The sequence below is a fragment of the Chiloscyllium plagiosum genome, unplaced genomic scaffold (assembly GCF_037043375.1).
Source record: "Chiloscyllium plagiosum isolate Xiang-an unplaced genomic scaffold, Cpla_swu_hap1 HiC_scaffold_9, whole genome shotgun sequence".
NCBI classification, from domain to species: Eukaryota; Metazoa; Chordata; class Chondrichthyes; order Orectolobiformes; family Hemiscylliidae; genus Chiloscyllium; species Chiloscyllium plagiosum.
Genome location: NW_028270147.1, coordinates 4,433,754 through 4,455,108, shown reverse-complemented (window position 1 = coordinate 4,455,108; position 21,355 = coordinate 4,433,754). Strand labels below are relative to the sequence as shown.

Genomic DNA, 21,355 nt, shown 5'->3' with positions numbered 1-21,355 from the left:
ACACCTTAGGAAGAATCCATTCCGCTCGGAGAGGATCGAGGGGTTGAATGGCCTCTTTGTGTACGGTCATGCCCCCTATCATTGACTCGTAGACCGTGAACTCTGCTCAGAGAAGCTGCATGGACAGGGAGTGGCTGTCCCTGCTTCCCTCGGACTGAGAGCCTCCTCTCTCCAGTGGCATTGTCACAGACACCAGCATCACCCTCTCACCCCTCACATTCAAACAGCTCGGAGTCAGCATCCTTACCCTGACAGGGAGATCTTCCGTTTCCCAGAGGAACATCGCTGCCTCTCCTCCAACACGTCAGGGTCCACACTGTCGGCACTGGCTCCCAAGTACAGACCCCCAGCTCCCGCACTGGGAATGGGACTCTCGGCTTTGGTTCCTGGATTGGGAAAGACGGAATCTGCCCTGGCCCTGGGAATGGGGGAGTCTGCCCTGGCCCTGGGACTGGGAGAATCTGGCCTGGGACTGGGATTGGGATTGGGGGAGTCTGCCCTGGGACTGGGACTGGGATTGGGATTGGGAATGGGGGAGTCTGCCCTGGGACTGGGAATGGGATTGGGAATGGGGGAGTCTGCCCTGGGACTGGGAATGGGATTGGGAATGGGGGAGTCTGCCCTGGGACTGGGATTGGGATTGGGAATGGGGGAGTCTGCCCTGGGACTGGGATTGGGATTGGGAATGGGGGAGTCTGCCCTGGGACTGGGAATGTCTCCCCGAGGCCCCGGGCCCGGGCTGTGAGCGGCTGCAGGAAGCGGGGAGCCGGGTCCCAGAGCCCGGGCACTGACCCTGCCCCCACCCCCGGGATCTCTGCCCCCACCCCCGGGATCTCTGCCCCCACCCTGGGGAAGCGGCTCCATGCTGGTCTCGCTCTAAGCTCCGCCCCCTCCCTCCTCCCGCTTCCGGGTTCGAGCCGGCGCTTCCGGATACAACAACAACTGACACCGAGACACCCCCCTCCCCCACCCCGACCCCCCTCACCCTGACCCACCTCCGCCTCACCCCCTTCACCCCGACCCCTCCCACCCTGACACCCCTCACCCCAACCCCCCCTCACCCTGACCCCCCTCACCCTGACCCCCCCTCACCCTGACCCCCCCTCACCCTGATCCCCCCTCACTCTGACCCCCTCTGATCCTGACCCCCCTCCGCCTCACCCCCCTCACCCTGACCCCTTCACCCCGACACCCCCTCATCCTGACCCCCCTCATCCTGACCCCCCTCATCCTGACCCCCCTCATCCTGACCCCCCTCACGTTGACCCCCCTCACTCTGACCCCCCTCACTCCGACCCCCCACTCACTCCGACGCCCCTCACCCTGACCCCCCTCACCCTGACCCCCCTCACCCTGATCCCCCTCACCCTGATCCCCTCTGACCCTGACCCCACTCCGCCTCACCCCCTTCACCTCACCCCCTTCACCCTGACCACTTCACCCCGACACCCCCTCATCCTGACCCCCCTCACGTTGACCCCCCCCTCATTCCGGCCCCCCCCACTCCGACCCCCCACTCACTCCGACGCCCCTCACCCTGACCCATCTCACCCCGACCCCCCTCACCCTGATCCCCCCTTGCCCTGACCCCCCTAACCCTCACCGCCTCACCCCAACCCCCTCACCCTGATCCCCACTTACCCTGAACCCCCACCCTAACCCCTCACCCTGATCCCCCCTCACCCTGATCCCCCGTCACCCTGAATCCCCCTCACCCTGAATCCCCCTCACCCTGATCCTCCCTCACCCTGATCCCCCCCTCACAGTCGATGGTTTGAACATAAATTCTTCATCAGGAATTCCCAATGAAGGGCTTATGCTCAAAACGTTGATTCTCCTGCTCCTCGGATGCTGCCTGACCAGCTGTGCTTTTCCAGCACCAAACCGTTTGACTCTCATCTCCAGCATCTCCAGACCTCACTTTCTCCTGCAACACAGGAAGTCAGGTTGTAATTTAAAATAAAATTCACTTTGGGTTGAGGGTGTCACTGGCTGGGCCCAGCCTGTCCCTAGTTGCCCCTTGAGAAGGTGGGGGTGAGCTGCCCTCTTGAACTGCTGCAGTCCATGTGCTGTAGGTAGACCCACAATGTCCTTAGGGAGGGAATTCCAGGATTCTGACCCAGCGACAGTGAAAGAACGGGGATATATTTCTAAGTCAGGATGGGGAGTGGCTTGGAGGGGAATATGCAGGGGGTGGTGTTCCCATGTATCTGCTGCCCCTGTCTTTCTAGATGGAAATGGTCACGGGTTTGGAAGGTGCTGTCTGAGGATCTTGGTGAATTTCTGCAGTGCATCTTGTAGATGATACACACTGCTGCTACTGAGAGATGGGGGTGGAGGGAGTGGATGTTTGTGCCAGTCAAGCGGGGGCTGCTTTGTCCTGGATGGTGTCAAACTTCTAGAGTGTTGTTGTAGCTGCCCCCATCCAGGCAAGTGGGGAGTATTCCATCACACTGCTGACTTGTCCCTTGTAGATGGTGGACAGGCTTTCGGAGACAGGAGGTGAGTTACTCGCTGCAGGATTCCCAGCCTCTGATCTGCTCTTGTAGCCACTGTGTTTATGTGATGAGTCCAATTGAGTTTCTGGTCAATGATTGTCTCTTGGTGATGGTCATAGTCTGACATTCACGTGGTATGAATGTTACTTGCCATTTGTCAGTCCAAGCCTGGACATTGTCCAGAACTTACTACATTTGAACATGGACTGCTTCAGTATTGAGGAGTGGCGATTGGTGCTGAACATTGTGTAATCATCGGTGAACATCTCCACTTCTGACCTTATGATGGAGGGAAGGTTATTGATGAAGCAGCTGGAGATGGTTGAGCCTTGGACACTACCCTGAGGAGCTCCTGCAGAGATGTCCTGGAGCTGAGGTGAGTATTTGTCTTAAACCATTTGTAGTTTAAATTGTACAGATTAGAAATCCATTTTATTTTTCCTGAATGTCTTGTTGATGTTGAGTGTGTTAGAATAAATGGAATTCTTTTTCTGGTCTTGATGAAATCTGGTGTGAATTGATTTGGTTGTGAGCAGCAGTTAATCACGTACATTTATCTTTGAGTGTTCTCATCGGATTTTATAGACTTTGGAACAACCTGTGCAACAGAGTGACACAATTGGTTCAATCTTCTCAATTACGTCATGACATACTCAATGATGTTTACACCCCTCTGTAATTTCCTGCAGATTTGTCCCTCTACATCCCTCCGTTTTGATGGGGATCGATATGTCCTTATTTCGATTAAATTTCCAAACCTTCCTCAGTCTCCAGTTGTTGAGCCTTTAGCTCTGAGAATACTTTATGTTGATCTTGTTTCTGGTCAGTGAGAAGTCCGTACCTCACTTTTATTCTTAGCAAAGATGAAACTCAAGTCAACATATCCACTTCATTCTCCCACTGACATGAATTATAGTTCCACAGAAACAAAAACAGAAGTTGCTGGAAAAGATCAGCAGATCTGGCAGCATCTGTGGAGAGAAAACAGAGTTAAGAATGTTCCTGAAGTTGGGGTAGTCCAGAACAAGGGGGTCACAGTCCAAGAATAAGGGGTAATCCATTCGGGACTGAGATGAGGAAGAATTTCTTCACTCAGAGAGTTGTGAACCTGTGGAATTCTCTCCCACAGGAATTGGGGCCAGTTCATTAGGTAGATTCAAGAGGGAGCTGGATGTGGTCCTTGCAGCTAAAGGGATCAAGAGGTATGGGGAGAATGGGATACTGAGATTACATGATCAGCCATGATCATATTGAATGGTGGGGCAGGCTGGAATGGCCGAATGGCCTACTCCTGCATCGATTTTCTATGTTTCTATGTCAATGATTCGGGTCCAGTGACCCTTCCTCAGAGCTGATCGTAGCTAGAAAAATGTTTTTTTAATGCAGAAGATAGGGTGGGGGGAGGGGGAAGGAGTAAATGGTAGGTGAGGATAGAACCCAGAGAGAGAGAGAGAGAACAGTTGGACAGACAAAGGAGTGGAGATCAGTCAGCCTGGGAGAATGAATGGCTGCTAAAGGGGACCATTCGTGGCTAACAATGGATAGTGTATCATAGCTGGCCATGTGATAACAAGGCCTGGTGTATGGGGGTCAGGGTAAGGACATGGGAGAAGGTGTCTCCAGCCCTAAAATTATTGAATTTGATATTGGGTCCTGAAGGCTGCAGGGTCCCCAAGTGGAAAATGAGGTGCTGTTCTTCCAGTTTGCGCTGAGCTTCACTAGAGCACTGCAGCAACTCTGAGACAGAGATGTTGGCCAGGGAGCAGGGTGGGGTGTTGACGTGGCAGGCGACTGGAAGCTCAGGGTCTTTCTTGCGGATGGAATGCAGGTGTCCTGAAAAGCAGTCACCCAGTTTACGCTTCATTACCCCAATGTAAAGGAGACCACATTGTGAGCAGCAAATATGTTAGACTAGATTGTGAGAAGTGCAGGTAAAGTGCTGCTTCACCTGGAAGGTGTGGTTGGGCTCTTCCTTTACCTTCCCTCACTGTCACTGGATCAAAGTCCTGGAATTCCCTCCCTTAGGCCATTGTGGGTCTATCTGCAGCACATGGACTGCAGCGGTTCAGGAAGGCAACTCACCCCTGAGCTCCTGGCCCCCACCACCTCATCTCACCTCACCCCACCTCGCTCCTTACCCCTACCACTGCCCCCACCCTCCCTTTCACCACCACCACCCCATCCCAGCGCCACCGCTGCCCCCCCCAATTATCCCACCTCCTTGGTTTGTTTGATGTTGTTTCTGTGGTAACCATTCTGATGGCTGTATGTGGCGAGCAGAATTACAGGAATAGTCACTCAGCTTTAGTGGTGTTTGTTCCGAAACAACCCTATGTTTAAATACGTCAAACTGAGTTGTGACATTTTACTGTTTTATTCTCCTTTTTGAGTTTCTATAACCGGTTTGTTTGCAATATCTGATTTGAAGGTTAAATGACCAAATTGTTTCAATCACTCCTTTGTTTAGCTGTCACAAGAGGTGTCTTTAATGGGATATAACCCCCCTCCAAATTACTCTAATATTATGTATGCAGAACCCACTCAGTTACACGACGAACAGTATTTATTTCTTATTCAGATGCACATATAGTGGATAAATATGTCTGTGGTTTATGTATTCCAGCTGAGAGTTGGTCTTTTTATTGTCTGCTTTCTTGGGTTGCTGATGCACCATGAGTCATGTATGGCTTAGAATTGTGATCTCCAAACCCCTCAACCACTTCCATTCAGAAGGACAAGGGCAGCAGATACATGGGAACGCCACCACCTGCAAGTTCCCCTCTAAACCCATCACCACTCTGACTTTGAAATATATCACTGTTCGTTGAAACCAACTGTATAAAATATTGCAAAAGTTCAAACACTGTTCCTTATCAAAGAATCCTGACAGCGTGGAAACAGGCCATTTGGCCCAACAAGTCCACACCAGCCCTCCAAAGAGCATCCAATTCAAACCCATCCCCTTACACTTCCCATGGCTAATGCAATTAATCCACACATCCCTGGACACTAGGGGAAATTGAGCATGGCCAGTCCACCCTAACTTGCACATCTTTAGTTTGTGGGAGGAAACCCACGCAGACACGGGGAGAATGGGCAAGCTCCACAAAAGATAGTCACCCAAGGCTGGAATTGAACCCAGCTCCCTGGTGCTGTGAGATAGCAGTGCTAACCACTGAGCCACTGTGCCGCACACACCCACCATGCTCAGTATAGTTTGCCCTTTAGCCATCCCAACACAATGCTGCACTCTTCGCTTGTTGTGACCATTGTCATAGATTCATACAGCGCAGAAAAGGCCCTTCAGCCAATTGGGTCTGCACCAACATAACTATCACTAAAGGCACGCTAATCCCAATTTCCTGCACTTGCTCCATATCCTTGAATGTTATGATATTTGAAGTGCTCATCCAAATATTGTTTAAATGTTGCAAGGTTTCCGGCCTCCGCTACCTTCCCAGGCAATGTATTCCTGATTCCCACCACTGCTGAGTGAAAACGCTTTTCCCAAATCCCCTGTGAATCATCTACTCCTTACTCTAAAACTATACCCTCTTGTGATTAACCCGTCAACCAAGGGGAACAGCTGCTCTGTATTCACCCTGTCCATATCCCTCATAATCCTATACACCTCAATACATTCCCCCTCAGTCTTCTCAGCTCTAAAAACAATCCAAGCCTCTCTATTTTCTCCTTATAGCTCAAATTCTCCATCCCAGGCAATGTCTTGATGAATCTCCTCTGTAACCCCTCCAGTACTATCACATCCTTCCTGTAGTGGGGTGACCGGAACTGCATGTACTCTAGCTGTGGACTGACCAACACTCTGTACAACTCCAACATTACTGCCTTGCTCTTATACTCTATGCCATGGACAGCGAGAGCCTTTTTCCTCGGATGGTGATGGCTAGCACGAGGGGACATAGCTTTAAATTGAGGGGTGATAGATACAGGACAGATGTTAGAGGTAGGAGAAAATGAGGACTGCAGATGCTGCAGATCAGAGTTGAGAATGTGGTGCTGGAAAAGCACAGCTGGTCAGGCAGCGTCCGAGGAGCAAGAGAACCAACGTTTCAGGCATAAGCCTGATGAAGGGCCTATGCCCGAAACGTTGTTTCTCCTGCTCCTCGCATGTTGCCTGACCGACTGTGCTTTACCAGCACCACATTCTTGACTCAGATGTCAGAGGTAGTTTCTTTACTTAAGAGTGTAATAGAAGCATGGACCGGCCTGCCTGCAACAGTAGTAGATTTGCCAACTTTAAAGGCATTTAAATGGTCATTGGATAGACATATGGATGATAATGGAATAGTGTAGGATAGATGGGCTTCAGATTGGTTTCACAGATTGGCACAACATCGAGGGCCGAAGGGCCTGTACTGCACCGTAATGTTCCATGTTCTGTGCTTGACAACTGATGAAAGCAAGCCCCATATGCCTTCTTAACCATCCTATTCACGTGTTCTGCTAACTTCAGGGATCTGTGAATAATTACCCAAGACCCATGTGTTCCTCTGAGCTACCCAGTGTCCTGCCATTTATTAAATACTCCCTTATCTTCTTTCTTCTTCCAAAGTGCATCACCTCACACTTATCAGGGTTAAATACCATCTGCCACTAGTCTGTCCATCTGACCAACCCATCTATAGCTTTCTGTAACCTACAACCATCATCTTCACTATTAACCACTTTACCAACCTTGGTATCATCTGCAAACATTCCCCCAACATTTTCATCTGTATCATTAATGTAAATGACAAACAGTAAGGGTACTGGTAATGATCCTTGTCGTACACTGGCCTCTGGTTGCTCCAACAGCCTTTTATCACCACCCTTTGTGTCCTATTACTGAGCCAGTTTCTGATCCACCTTGCCAAGTTTTCCCCAATTCCATGTGCTTTAACCTTCTCAATCTGTCTCCCATGTGGAACCTTGTCAAAAGATTTGTTAAAATCCAAATAAACTGCATCATCTGAACTTCCCTCATCCACACTCTTGATCACATTTTCAAAAAATTCGAACAAATTTGTTAAGCATGACCTCCCTCTGACAAAGCCAAGCTGACTATTCATAATTAACCCATGTCTTTCCAAGTCGGTATTAATTCGCTCCTTCAGAATTCTCACTAATAGTTTCCCTCCCACTGATGTGAGACTCTCTGGTTTGTAATTTCCTGGCTCATTTCTACCAGCCCTCTTAAAAAGTAGAGCCACATGAGCCGTCCTCCCGTCCCCTGGCACTTGGCCAAAGAGGAATTAAAAGGTTGTGTCAGAGCGACACGGTGGGCGACACGGTGGCCCAGTGGTTAGCACTGCTGCCTCACAGCGCCTGTAGACCCGGGTTCAATTCCCGACTCAGGCGACTGACTGTGTGGAGTTTGCACATTCTCCCCGTGTCTGCGTGGGTTTCCTCCGGGTGCTCCGGTTTCCTCCCACAGTCCAAAGATGTGCGGGTCAGGTGAATTGGCCATGCTAAATTGCCCGTAGTGTTAGGTTAAAGGGGTGGATGTAGGGGTATGGGTGGGTTGTGCTTCGGCGGGTCGGTGTGGACTTGTTGGGCCGAAGGGCCTGTTTCCACACTGTAAGTAATCTAATCTAATCTAATCTAAAAAAAGCTGCTGCAATTCCCTGTCTCACCTCCCATAGCAGCCTGGGGTGCAATTCATCTGGGCCATGGGATTTGTCTTTTTTAAAGCCCGACAGAGCCTTCAGTGTCTCCTCATTTCCGATGTCAAACCGTGCAAATTCCTGATAGTCCCTTTTCCTGAATTCCATACCTACGTTCTCCTTGTCCAGAGTGAAGACTGAAGAGCAGTAATCATTCAACACCCTTCCAATATTCTGTAACTTCACACACAGATTGCCCCTTTGGTTCCTAATGGGCCCTACATTTTTCCTGGTTAACCTCTTCCCTTTAATGGATTTATAACATTGTAAGTTCCTCGGTAGTATAGTGGTTAGTATCCCCGCCTGTCACGCGGGAGACCGGGGTTCAATTCCCCGCCGGGGAGTATAACTGTATTTAGGATGGCACGGTGGCTCAGTGGTTAGCACTGCTGCCTCACAGCACCAGGGTCCCAGGTTCGATTCCAGACTCGGGTAACTGTCTGTGTGGAGTTTGCACATTCTCCCCGTGTCTGCGTGGGTTTTCTCCCTCAGTCCAAAGATGTGCTGGTCAAACGTATGGGCCCCAGCTATGCCTGTCTCTTTGTTGGCTACGTAGAACAGTTGATCTTCCGTAATTACACCGGCACCACTCCTCACTTCTTCCTCCGCTGCATTGGCGCCACCTCGTGCTCCCACCAGTTCATCAACTTCACCAACACATTCCACCCTGACCTTAAATTCACGTGGACCATCTCTGACACCTCCCTCCCCTTCCTGGACCTCTCCATCTCCATTAATGACGACCGACATTTTTTACAAACCCACCGACTCCCACAGCTACCTGGATTACACCTGGATTACACCTCTTCCCACCCTACCTCCTGCAAAAATGCCATCCCGTATTCCCAATTCCTCCGCCTCCACCATATCTGCTCCCAGGAGGACCAGTTCCACCACAGAACACACCAGATGGCCTCCTTCTTTAGAGACCGCAATTTCTCTTCCCACATGGTTAAAGATGCCCTCCAACGCAACTCATCCACATCCCGCCCCTGCGCCCTCAGACCCCATCCCTCCAACCGTAACAAGGACAGAACCCCCCCGGTGTTTGCTTCCACCCTATCAACTTTCGCATAAACTAAATCATCTGCCGACATTTCCGCCACCTCCAAACGCACCCTACCTCCAGGGATATATTTCCCTCCCCACCCCTTTCCGCCTTCCTCAAAGACCGTTCCCTCCGTGACTACCTGGTCAGGTCCACGCCCCCCAACAACCCACCCTCCCGTCCTGGCACCTTCTCCTGCCACCGCAGGAATTGCAAAACCTGTGCCCACACCTCCTCCCTCACCTCTATCCAAGGCCCTAAAGGAGCCTTCCACATCCATCAAAGTTTTACCTGCACATCCACCAATGTCATTTATTGTATCCATTGCTCCCGATGCGGTCTCCTCTACATTGGGGAGACTGGACACCTCCTAGCAGAGCGCTTTAGGGAATATCTCCGGGACACCCTCAACAATCAACCCCAGCGCCCGTGGCCCAACATTTCAACTCCCCCTCCCACTCTGCCGAGGACATGGAGGTCCTGGGCCTCCTCCACCGCCGCTCCCTCACCACCTGACGCCTGGAGGAAGAACGCCTCATCTTCCACTTTGGAACACTTCAACCCCAGGACATCAATGTGGATTTCAACAGTTTCGTCGTTTCCCTTTCCCCCACCTCACCCCAGTTCCAAACTTCCAGCTCAGAATTGTCCCCATGACCTGTCCTACCGGCCTATCTTCCTTTCCACCTATCCATTCCACCCTCCTCTCTGACCTATCACCTCCATCCTCTCCCCCCCTCACCTATTGTACTCTATGCTACTTTCTCCCCATCCCCACCCCCCTCTCATTGATCTCTCCACTCTGCAGGCTCCCTGCCTCTATTCTTCATGAAGGGCTTTTGCCCGAAACGTCGATTTTCCTGCTCCTCGGATGCTGCCTGACCTGCTGTGCTTTTCCAGCACCACTCGAATCTAGACTCTGGTTTCCAGCATCTGCAGTCCTTGTTTTTACCTAGGTGAAGTGACCATGCTAAATTGCCCCATAATATTAGGTCAATTAGTCAGAGGGAAATGGGACTGGGTGGGTTACTCTTCGGAGGGTCGGTGTGGACTTGTTGGGCTGAAGGGCCTGTTTCCACACTGTAGGGAATCTAATCTAATCTAATCAAAAATATCAATGGTATCCTGTTTGCAAGTCCTTTATCATGTCCCTTTTTTTGCTCTTCTAATTGCTTTCTTAACTTCTCTCCTGTGCTTCCTGTATTCCTCTAGGACTACAGCTGAATTGCTCCCTTTGGTCTTGCTAACAGCCCTACTCTTTTCCCACATGCAGTCATAGAGACATAGAGCCATAGAGATGTACAGCATGGAAACAGGCCCTTCGGTCCAACCCGTCCATGCCGACCAGATATCCCAACCCAATCTAGTCCCACCTGCCAGCACCCGGCCCATATCCCTCCAAACCCTTCCTATTCATATACCCATCCAAATGCCTCTTAAATGTTGTATTTGTACCAGCCTCCACCACATCCTCTGGCAGCTCATTCCATACATGTATCACTCTCTGTGTGAAAAAATTGCCCCTTAGGTCTCTTTTATATCTTTCCCCTCTCACCGTAAACCTATGCCCTCTTGTTCTGGACTCCCCCACCTCAAGGAAAAGACTTTGTCTATTTATCCTATCCATGCCCCTCATGATTTTGTAAACCTCTAAAAGGTCACCCCTCATCCTCCGACGCTCCAGGGAAAACAGCCCCAGCTTATTCAGCCTCTCCCTATAGCTCAAATCCTCCAACCCTGGCAACATCCTTGTCAGTCTTTTCTGAGCCCTTTCAAGTTTCACAACATCTTTCCGATAGGAAGGAGACCAGAATTGCACGCAATATTCCAACAGTGGCCTAACCAATGTCTTGTACAACCGCAACATGACCTCCCAACTCCTGTACTCAGTACTCTGACCAATAAAAGAAAGCATTGCAAACGCCTTCTTCACTATCCTATCTACCTGTGACTCCACTTTCAAGGAGCTATGAACCTGCACTCTAAGGTCTCTTTGTTCAGCAACACTCCCTAGGACCTTACCATTAAGTGTGGGGCAAGGGCAATTATAATGCGATTAGGCAGGAATTAGGATGCATAGAATGGGGTAGCAAAATGCAGGGGATGCAGACAATGGAAATGTGGAGCTGGTTTCAGGAACAGAAATTGTGTGTCCATGATAGGTATGTCTGTGTCAGGCAGGGAGGAAGTGATAAGGTAAGGGAACCGTGGTTTAGAACAGAAATTGCATCTCTTGCTACGAAGAAGAAGGAGGCTTAGGTGTTGTTGAGACGAGATGGTTCAGACGAGGCGATGGAGAGTTACAGATCAGCTAGGAAGGATTTAAAGAGAAAGTTAAGAAGAGCAAAGAGAGCACATGAGCAGTCTTTAGCAAATAGAATAAAAGGAGAACCCTTAAGCTTTCTATAGGTATGTGAGGAATAAAAGGATGACGAGGTTAGGAATAGGGCCAGTCAAAGACAGAAGTGGGAAGTTGAGTGTGGACCCTGTGGAGATTGGAGAGGTGCTAAACGAACGTTTCTCATCAGTTTTCATTCAGGAAAAGGAGAATATTGTAGAGGAGAAGAATGAGGTACGAGATATTAGACTAGAAAGGATCGAGGTTAGTTATGAACAGGTGTTATCAATTCTAGAAGGAGTGAAAGTAGACAAGTCCCCTGGGCCGGATGGGATTTATCTGAGGATTCTCTGGGAAGCTAGGGAAGAGATAGCCGAGCCTTTGGTTTTGATATTTGAGTCGTCATTGTCTACAGGTTTGTTACCAGAGGATTGGAGGATTGCAAATGTTGTGCCCTTGTTCAAGAAGGGCAGTAGAGATGACCCAGGTAATTATAGACCAGTGAGCCTTATGTCTGTTGTAGGAAAGGTTTTGGAAAGGATTATAAGAGATAAGATTTATAATCATCTCGTAAGCAACAATTTGATTTTCTGTCGAAAGAGGTCAAACATGTTCAGAAATGGTGGAAAACAAAATTGAAAATGCCTCCCTGGTGCTAGCATCAAGGATGTTACTGAATGGCTGCAGGGCATCCTGTAAGGGGAGGGTGATGGGTTAGAGGTCGTTGGTACACGGTGATACCAAGGGTATGGGCATTTCCTAAAGAAAGGAAAATGATTGAGGAACCAAATGGAGTTTAATGTGGAAAAGTGTGAGGTGATTCACTTTGGAAGGAGGAACAGGAATACAGAATACTGGGCTCATGGTAAGATTCTTTGGATTGTAGGTGAGCAGGAAGATCTTGGTGTCCATGTACATAAATCCCTGAAAGTTTCCACCCAGGTTGATTAGGGTTGTTAGGAAGGCATATGGTGTGTTAGCTTTTATTGGGAGAGGGATTGAGTTTTGGAACCATAACGTCATGTTGCAGCTGTACAAAACTCTGGTGCAGCTGCACTTGGAGTACTGTGTACTCAGAGGCAATTTGCCAGGATGTTGCCTGGTGTGGAGGGAAGGTCTTTTGAGAAAAGGCTGAGGGACTTGAAGCTGTTGTTGTTAGAGAGAAGGTTGAGAGATGACTTCATTGAGACACACAAGATAATCAGAGGCTTAGTGGGATAGTGAGAGCTTTTTTCCTCAGATGGTGATGGCTAACACAAGGAGACATAGCTTCTAATTGAGGAGTGATAGATACAGGATAGATGTCAGAGGTATTTCCTTTACTCAGAGAGTAGTAGGGGTATGGAACGCCCTGCCTGCAAAGTAATAGACTTGCCAACTTTAAGGGCATTTAAATGGGCATTGGATAGACATATGGATGTAAATGAAATAGTGTAGGTTAGATAGGCTTCAGATTGGTTTCACAGGTCGGCGCAACATCAAAGGCTGAAGGGTCTGTACTGAGCTGTAATGTTCTATGTTCTGTGTTCAATGTATCTCCACTTTCAGAGTGCCCGCACTCTGAGTGCTGCACTCTGAATGCCCGCATTCTCCATTTGTGGGCGGCACGGTGGCACAGTGGTTAGCACTGCTGCCTCACAGCCCCGGAGACGTGGGTTCAATTCCCGCCTCAGGCAACTGACTGTGTGGAGTTTGCACATTCTCCCCGTGTCTGCGTGGGTTTCCTCCGGGTGCTCCGGTTTCCTCCCACAGTCCAAAAAGATGTGCAGGTCAGGTGAATTGGCCATGCTAAATTGCCTGTAGTGTTAGGTAAGGGGTAAATGTAGGGGTATGGGTGGGTTGCGCTTCGGCGGGGCGGTGTGGACTTGTTGGGCCGAAGGGCCTGTTTCCACGCTGTAATGTAATCTAATCTAATCTAGTTTTGAGAGTTTGGATTGAGAATTCGTTTCCTCTGACTTTTCTTACTCCCCCCACTCCTAACCCCTTGTTTCATGTGTTTGCATAAATGTGTGTATGTGAGCAAGTCCATATGCATAAGTGAGTATGCATGTATATCTCTGTGTATGTGTATTTGTTTTTGCGTGTGCATGTGAGAGAGTATGTGTGCAAGAGTACATGTGCATATACGTGTGAGTGAGAATATGCATGTGTGTGAAAGCGAATGTGAGTCAATGAGTGCATGTGTGTTCGTACTTGAGTGAGAGTGTGTGAACGTTTGTGTGCGAATGTCAAAAAGGGTAACGTTTAAGTTACATAAGTTAGAAATCTGATTTTTTATTGTTGTTAAATTCAGTGTGTTACATACATAGAACATAGAACATAGAACAACACAGCGCAGAACAGGCCCTTCAGCCCTTGATGTTGCGCCGACCTTTGAACTAATCTAAGCCCATCCCCCTACACTATCCCATCATCATCCATGTGCTTATCCAAGGATTGATTAAATGCCCCTAATGTGGCTGAGTTAACTACATTGGCAGGCAGGGCATTCCACGCCCTTACCACTCTCTGAATAAAGAACCTGCCTCTGACATCCTGTCTTAAATCTATCACCCCTCAATTTGCAGCAATGCTCCCTCATACAAGCAGATTTCATCATCTTCAGAAAAAGACTCTCACTGTCCACCCTATCTAATCCTCTGATCATCTTGTATGTCTCTATCAAATCCCCTCTGAGCCTTCTTCTTTCCAATGAGAAGAGACCCAGGTCTCTTAGCCTATTCTCCTAATACCTTCCCTCCAGACCAGGCAACATCCTGGTAAATCTCCTCTGCACCTTTTCCAATGCTTCCACATCCTTCCTGTAATGGAGCAATCAGAACTGTACACAATATTCCAAGTGTGGCCGCACTAGCGTTTTGTATAGTTGCAGCATGACATCATGGCTCCGGAACTCAATCCCTCTATGAATGAAACCTAACACACGTATGTCTTCTTAACAGCACTATCCACCTGGGTGGCAACTTTCAGGGATCTATGTACATGGACTCCAAGATCCCTCTGCACATCCACACTACCAAGAATCTTTCCATTGACCCAGTACTCTGCCTTCCCATTATTCTTCCCAAAGTGCATCACCTCACATTTAGCTGCATTGAACTCCATTGCCACCTCTCAGCCCAATTCTGCGGTTTATTCAAGTCCCCCTGCAACCTGCAACTTTCTTCCACACTGTCCACTACTCCACCAACTTTAATATCATCTGCAAACTAACTAACCCATCCACCTATGCCTGCGTCTAAGTCGTTTATAAAAATGACAAACAGCAGTGGTCCCAAAACAGATCCTTGTGGCACACCACTAGTAACCGGACTCCAGGCTGAATATTTTCCTTCAACCACCAGAAATCCAGCTTCTAATCCAAACTGCTAAATCACCCTCAATCCCATGCCTCTGCATTTTCTCCAACAGCCTACCATGTGGAACCTTATCAAAGGCTTTGCTGAAGTCCATGTACACCATGTCAACTGCCCTACCCTCATCTACATGCTTGGTCACCTTCTCAATGAGGTTTGTGAGACACGACCTGCCCTTGACGAAACCATGTTGACTATTTCCAATCAAACTGTTGCTTGCTACATGATTATAAATTCTATCTCTTATAATCCTTTCCTACAACAGACATAAGGCTCACTGGTCTATAATTAACTGGATCATCTCTACTGCCCTTCTTGAACAAGGGCACAACATTTACAATCCTCCAATCCTCTGATACTAAACCTGTAGACAATGACAACACAAAGATCAAGGCCAAAGGCTCGGCCATCTCCTCCCTAGCTTCCCAGAGATTTCTCGGGAAATTCCCATCCGGCCCAGGGGACTTATCTACTTTCACACCTTCTAGAATTGATAACACCTCCTCCTTACTAATCTCAATCCTTTCAAGTCTAATAGCCCTTTTCTCAGTTTTCTCCTCTACAATATTCTCCTTTTCCTGAGTGAAAACAGATGAGAAATATTCTTTGAGCACCTCTCCAATCTCCACAGGGTCCACACACAACTTCCCACTTCTGTCTTTGCCTGGCCTTATTCCTACCCTCGTCAGCCTTTTATTCCTCACATACCTTTAGAAAGCTGTAGGGTTCTCCTTTATTCTACCGGCTAAAGACTGCTCGTGTCCCCTCCTTGCTCTTCTTAACTCTCTCTTTAAATCCTTCCTAGCTACTCTGTACCTCTCCATCACGCCTCAACGTCACATAAGTCTCCTTCTTCCACTTAACAAGTGATACAATTTCTGTAGTAAACCACGGTTCCCTTACCTTATCACTTCCTCCCTGCCTGACAGGGACATACCTATCAAGGGCATGCAATATCTGTTCTTTAAACTAGCTCCACATTTCAGTTGTCCCCATCCCCTACATTTTGATGCCCCATTTTATGCCTCCTAAGTCTTGCCTAATCATATTATAATTGCCCTTTCCCCATCTATAACTCTTGCCCTGTGGCATTTACCTGTCCACTTCCAGCGCTAAATTAACTGTAACCGAATTATGCTCACTCTCTCCAAACTAAATAAGGTTACATTTTTATTGCTGATAAAGGAAGCTGGTGTGGTTCTCTTCTATCCTGGGTCGCTTTGAGTCAGAGAGTAATTGGAAATCCCAGTAAACCTTCTCATTTTCCACATTCCAGAAACAGTGGAGCTGAATGTCCCTACACTAGCCCAGTGAATTGTGACAAATCCTGCCTTCGTGTCAATGGTAGTCACACTCACCTCGCCTGAGGCATGTGCAATTGATTCAATAAAAAAAGTGCCAAAGAGCCGAGGCCAGTACATTATTCTTTGAATGAATATCTATTTACCTGAGCCCATTATTCTGATGTGAGAGATAGCTCTCTCTAAGGAATGGGAACATATACAGATTTACTCTTATTATTGAGCTTCATTTGGTCAGAAAGTGGACGTGCCACAAGATAAGGTTGTGATTGTAAATTTCTGTAACTATTGCTTTAATACATGTTTTGACATATTTCATTTACCTTTGATTTTAAAAAAGTCTCCTTTACATACATCTTGGCTAAAACCAGAAACAAAAACGGAAATAGCTGGAAAAGCTCAGCAGGTCTGGCAGCATCTGTGGAGAGAAATCAGAGTTAATGTTTCGGGTCTGGAGACCTTTACTCAGACCCAACTGTTTTCTCCAATTTAACCATGTGACTGTAACTCATAAAAAACTACAAACATTTAAGGAGTGGCTGAATGCACTTTACTTTTTAAGGGTGGAAACAATATCAATTAATTCTTCTTAGGAACCTGATCTTGCAATCACAACAAGCAAGATTTTATTTCAAATTAAAGTTGCCTCTCTGAGGCAGTTATCTTTCACCAGTTCTGTTCAATTCCAAAACAATCAGATGGTGCAGAGTGGAATTGGATGGTGCACAGCATTCTTTTGAAAAGCCAAGGAATTTGAAAATGAAATAAAAGTTTTATTCAGATGATATGAATTGTCTCTCTCACTGGGAGGCGATTGCTGGTGGTATCATCACTAGAATATTCATCCCGAAGTTCAGCACATGTTCTGGGGACCTGGGATCAACTTCTGTCACAACAGATAATGGAATTTGAATTCAACAAAGAAACTGGAATTATGAGTCTATTGATGATGTGGAGGAGCCGGTGTTGGACTGGGGTGGACAAAGTTAAAAAATCACACAATGTGTGATTTTTAACTGAGTCTAATGATGACCATGTCAATTGTTGGAAAATCCCATTTGGGTCACTAATGTCCTTTAGGGATGGAAACTGCCATCCTTACCTGGCCTGGTTTACATGTGAGTCCAGTCCCACAGCAATGAGGTCGACTCTTAACTGCCCTCTGGGTAATTAGGGATGGGCAATAAATGCTGGCCTAGCCAGATACATCCCATAAGTGAATAAAATAGAAGATAAATCCATAATAGAAAATAGACCCATCCCCCACCCTTGAGTCTTGTGAGGAGGGGATAATTCCACAGGGTGTATGCAGTAAGGATTCTCAGCATCATGTTTGACGTACTGCTGGAATGCTGAGCACACATTCAATGGGCCTGCATCAGCTGGTATTTAGATCAATCAAAAAGTGTCAATTTTCTTCCACTTGAAGTGGGATTTTCTGTAACTGAGAGGCCAGGACATTTAGTTAGGGCCTTCTGTCTGGGATTCAGTGGATGTTTGCCGGTGTGAAATGAAGTGTTTTCCTGTATATGAGCTGGCTTTTGGATATCCAGTTTGTAGCTTGTATTTCCGATAGCTCTGGCTTGTTGTGTCGAAGCGTTTGAAGTCAATAGTTTGAAGCAGTTAATTCAAGACTTTCAGTCAGGCAGGCTCAACCAAACTGAATACTCCAAAACTTCATCAACTCCTTTTAGAACCTCTTATCAACCTGAAGTCTCCCCAGTGGCAGCAAGGAAGGACTATTATTTGATTGGTTGTAAACTAAGCGAGGGGAACTTACAACAAGGCGTGGGCATCGTCATGCACCAGTCGCTGAAGATAAGTGTGTCGGTGCAGCAGGTGGTGAAGAAGATTAACTGTATGTTGGTCTCCTTAGTGAGAGGGTTCGGGTACAGGAGCAGGGGTGTCTTCCTACAATTGTACCGGGTCTTGGTGAGGGCACTCCTGGAGGATTGTGTGCTGATTTGATCTCCGTATCTGAGGAAGAATGTTCTTACTATTGCGGGAGTACAGTGAAGGTTTCCCAAATTGATTCCTGGGATGACAGGACGAACATATGAGGAGACATTGAGTCAGTTAGGATTGTAGTCACTGGAGTTTAGAGTAATGAGGGGGAATCCTATAGAAATGGACTACACAGGGTAGAGGTAGGAAGGATGCTTCTGACGGTGTGGAGCCCAGAATCAAGGGTCACAGTTTAAGGATAAGGGGTAAACCTTTTTGGACAGAGATGAGGAGAAATGTCTTCACCCAGAGAGTGGGCAGGCTGTGGAATTCACTGCCACAGACAGTGGTTGAGGCCAAAGCATTATCAAGGACAAGGTAAATATAACTCCAGTGACTAAAGGGATGAAGTGATATGGGGGGAGGATTAGGGTATTGAGCTTGAAGATCAGCCATGATTATATCGAATGGTAGAGCAGGCTCGAGGGGCCGAATGGCCTATTCCTGCTCCTAGCTTCTCTGTTTCTATGTATAATTTTTCAGACTGAAAATAATAAGTGATGGATTGGATTTAGGTAGAAGTTAAAATGTCAATATCACCAAACCTTTATTAATTATGTGATTTTTAATATCTTTGAAAAATTTGCCTTCCCACAAATATAAAATTAGCCTTTGAGGAATAGTAATTTAGCAGTAATTATATTCAGACCTGTGGAACCAATCTGAAGCCCATCTAACCTACAGTATTCCATTTTTATCCATATGTTTATCCAATGTCCATTTAAATCCCCTTAATGTTGGCGAGGCTACTACTGTTGCAGGCAGGGTGTTCCACGCCCCTACTACTCTCTGAGTAAAGAAACTACCTCTGACATCTGTCCTATATCTATCACCCCTCAATTTAAAGCTGTGTCTCCTCATGCTAGCCATCACCATCTGAGGAAACAGGCTCTCCCTGCCCACCCTATCTAACCCTCTGATTAGCTTGTATGTCTCTATTAAGTAATCTCTTACCCTTCTTCTCTCTAACGAAAACAACCTCAAGTCCCTTAGCCTTTCCTCATAAGAGCTTCCCTCCATATCAGGCAACATCCTGGTAAATCTCCTCTGAAGCCTTGTATAGCTGCAAAATGTCCTCATGGTTCCAAAACTCAATTCCTCAACCAATAAAAGCTAACACACCCTATACCTTCTTAACAACCCTATCAACCTTGGTATCAACTTTCAGGGATCTATGTACATGCAGTCTGCTCATCTACACTACCAAGAATCTTACCATTAGACCAGTACTCTGCATTCCTGTTGCTCCTTCCAAAGTGGATCACCTCACACTTTTCCACATTAAACTCCATTTGCCACCTCTCAGCCCAGCTCTGCAGCTTATCTATGTCCCTCTATAACCTGCAACATCCTTTGGCACTATCCACAACTCCACTGACCTTAGTTTCATCAGCAAATTTATTAACCCATCCTTCTACGCCCTCATCCAGTTCATTTGTAAAAATGACAAACAGCAGTGGCCCCAAAATACATCCTACCCTTCACAAAACCGTGTTGACTATCCCTAATCAATTTATTCCTCTCTAGATGATTATAAATCATATCTCTTATAATCTTTTCCAAATCTTTGCCCACAATGAAAGTAAGGCTCATTGGTCTATAATTACCCGGGTTGTCTCTACTCCCCTTCTTGAACAAGGGGACATTTGCTATCCTCCAGCCTTCCAGCACTATTCCTGTGGACAATGATGACATAAAGATCAAAGCTAAAGGCTCTGCAATCTCCTCCTTGACTTCCCAGACAATCGTAGGCTAAATCCCATCTGGCCCAGTGGACTTAACTATTTTCACTTTTTCCAGAATTGCTAATATCTCATCCTTATGAACCTCAATCCTGTCTAGTCTAATAGCCTGTATCTCAGTATTCTCCTCAACAGTTTCTTTTTCCTGTGTGAATGTTGATGAAAAATATTCATTTCATGCTTCTCCTATCTCTGCTGACTCCATGCACAACTCCCCACTACTATCCTTGACTCCTGGTCCTAATCTTACTTTAGTCATTGTTTTATTCCTTATATTCCGATAGAAAGCTTTAGGGTTTTCTTTGATCCTATCTGCCAATGACTTCTCATGTCCCCTCCTGCCTCTTCTTAGCTCTCTCTTTAGGTCCTTCCTGGCTAACTTGTAACTCTCAAGCGCCCTAACTGATCCATCACGTCTAATCCTTACATAAGCCTTCTTCTTCCTCTTGACAAGAGATTCAACTTCTTTAGTAAACCATGGCTACCTCGCTCGACAATTTCCTCCCTGCCTGACAGGTACATACTTATCAAGGAGCTGTTCCTTGAATAAGCTCTGAATTTCAATTGTTCCCATCTCCTGCAGTTTCCTTCCCCATCCTACACATCCTAAATCTTGCCTAATCACATCATAATTGTCTTTCCCTCAGCGACAACTCTTCCCTGTTTTACTTACCTATTCCATTCCTTCGCTAAATTAAACATAACCAAATTGTGGTCACTATCACCAAAGTGCTCACCTACCTCCAAATCTAACACCTGGCCTGGATCATTACCCAGTACCAAATCCAATATGGCCTCGCCCCTTGTTGGCCTGTCAACATACTGTGTCAGGAAACCCTCCTGCACACATTGGACAAAAACTGACCTATCTAATGTACTTGAACTATAGTATTCCCAGTCAATATTTGGTAAGTTAAAATCCCCTGTAACAACTACCCTGTTAATCTTGCTCCTATCCAGAATCATCTTTGCTATCCTTAACCTTTACATCTCTGGAACTTTTCGGAGGCGTATAGAAAACTCCCAATAGGGTAACCTCTCTTTCTAACCTCAGCACAAACTACCTCAGTGGCTGAGTCCTCAAACGTCCTTCTGCCAGCGTAATACTGTCCTTGACTAACAATGCCACACCTCCCCTCTTTTACCATCTTCTCTGTTCTTACTGAAACAGCTAAATCCCAGAACCTGCAACCACCATTCCTGTCCCTGCTCTAGCCATGTCTCTGAAAGGGCCACAACATCTAAGTCCCAGGTACCAACCCATGCCACAAGTTCACCCACCTTATTCCGGATGCTCCTGGCGTTGAAGTAGACACACTTCAAACCAACTTCTTGCCTGCCAGTGCATTCTTGTAACCTTGAATCCTTATTTATAACCTCACTACGCTCAAACTCCTGGACA

The 21,355-nt window shown here is 47.1% G+C and overlaps 1 protein-coding gene and 1 non-coding gene across 2 annotated transcripts in view; one reads left to right on the top strand and one right to left on the bottom strand.

Annotated features, from left to right (window-relative positions):
* The window catches only part of znhit6 (zinc finger HIT-type containing 6), a 39,356-nt gene extending 38,492 nt beyond the window's left edge, over positions 1-864 (bottom strand). Inside the window, exon 1 of the mRNA XM_087990352.1 lies at positions 248-864. Coding sequence (XP_087846478.1) covers positions 248-864 — 617 coding nt within the window. The remainder of the gene's footprint in view (positions 1-247) is intronic.
* A 7,572-nt stretch (positions 865-8,436) lies between these two features.
* Positions 8,437-8,508, top strand: trnad-guc (transfer RNA aspartic acid (anticodon GUC)). The gene has a single exon. It is a non-coding gene; the product is annotated as a tRNA-Asp (tRNA).
* Positions 8,509-21,355: the final 12,847 nt, after the last annotated feature.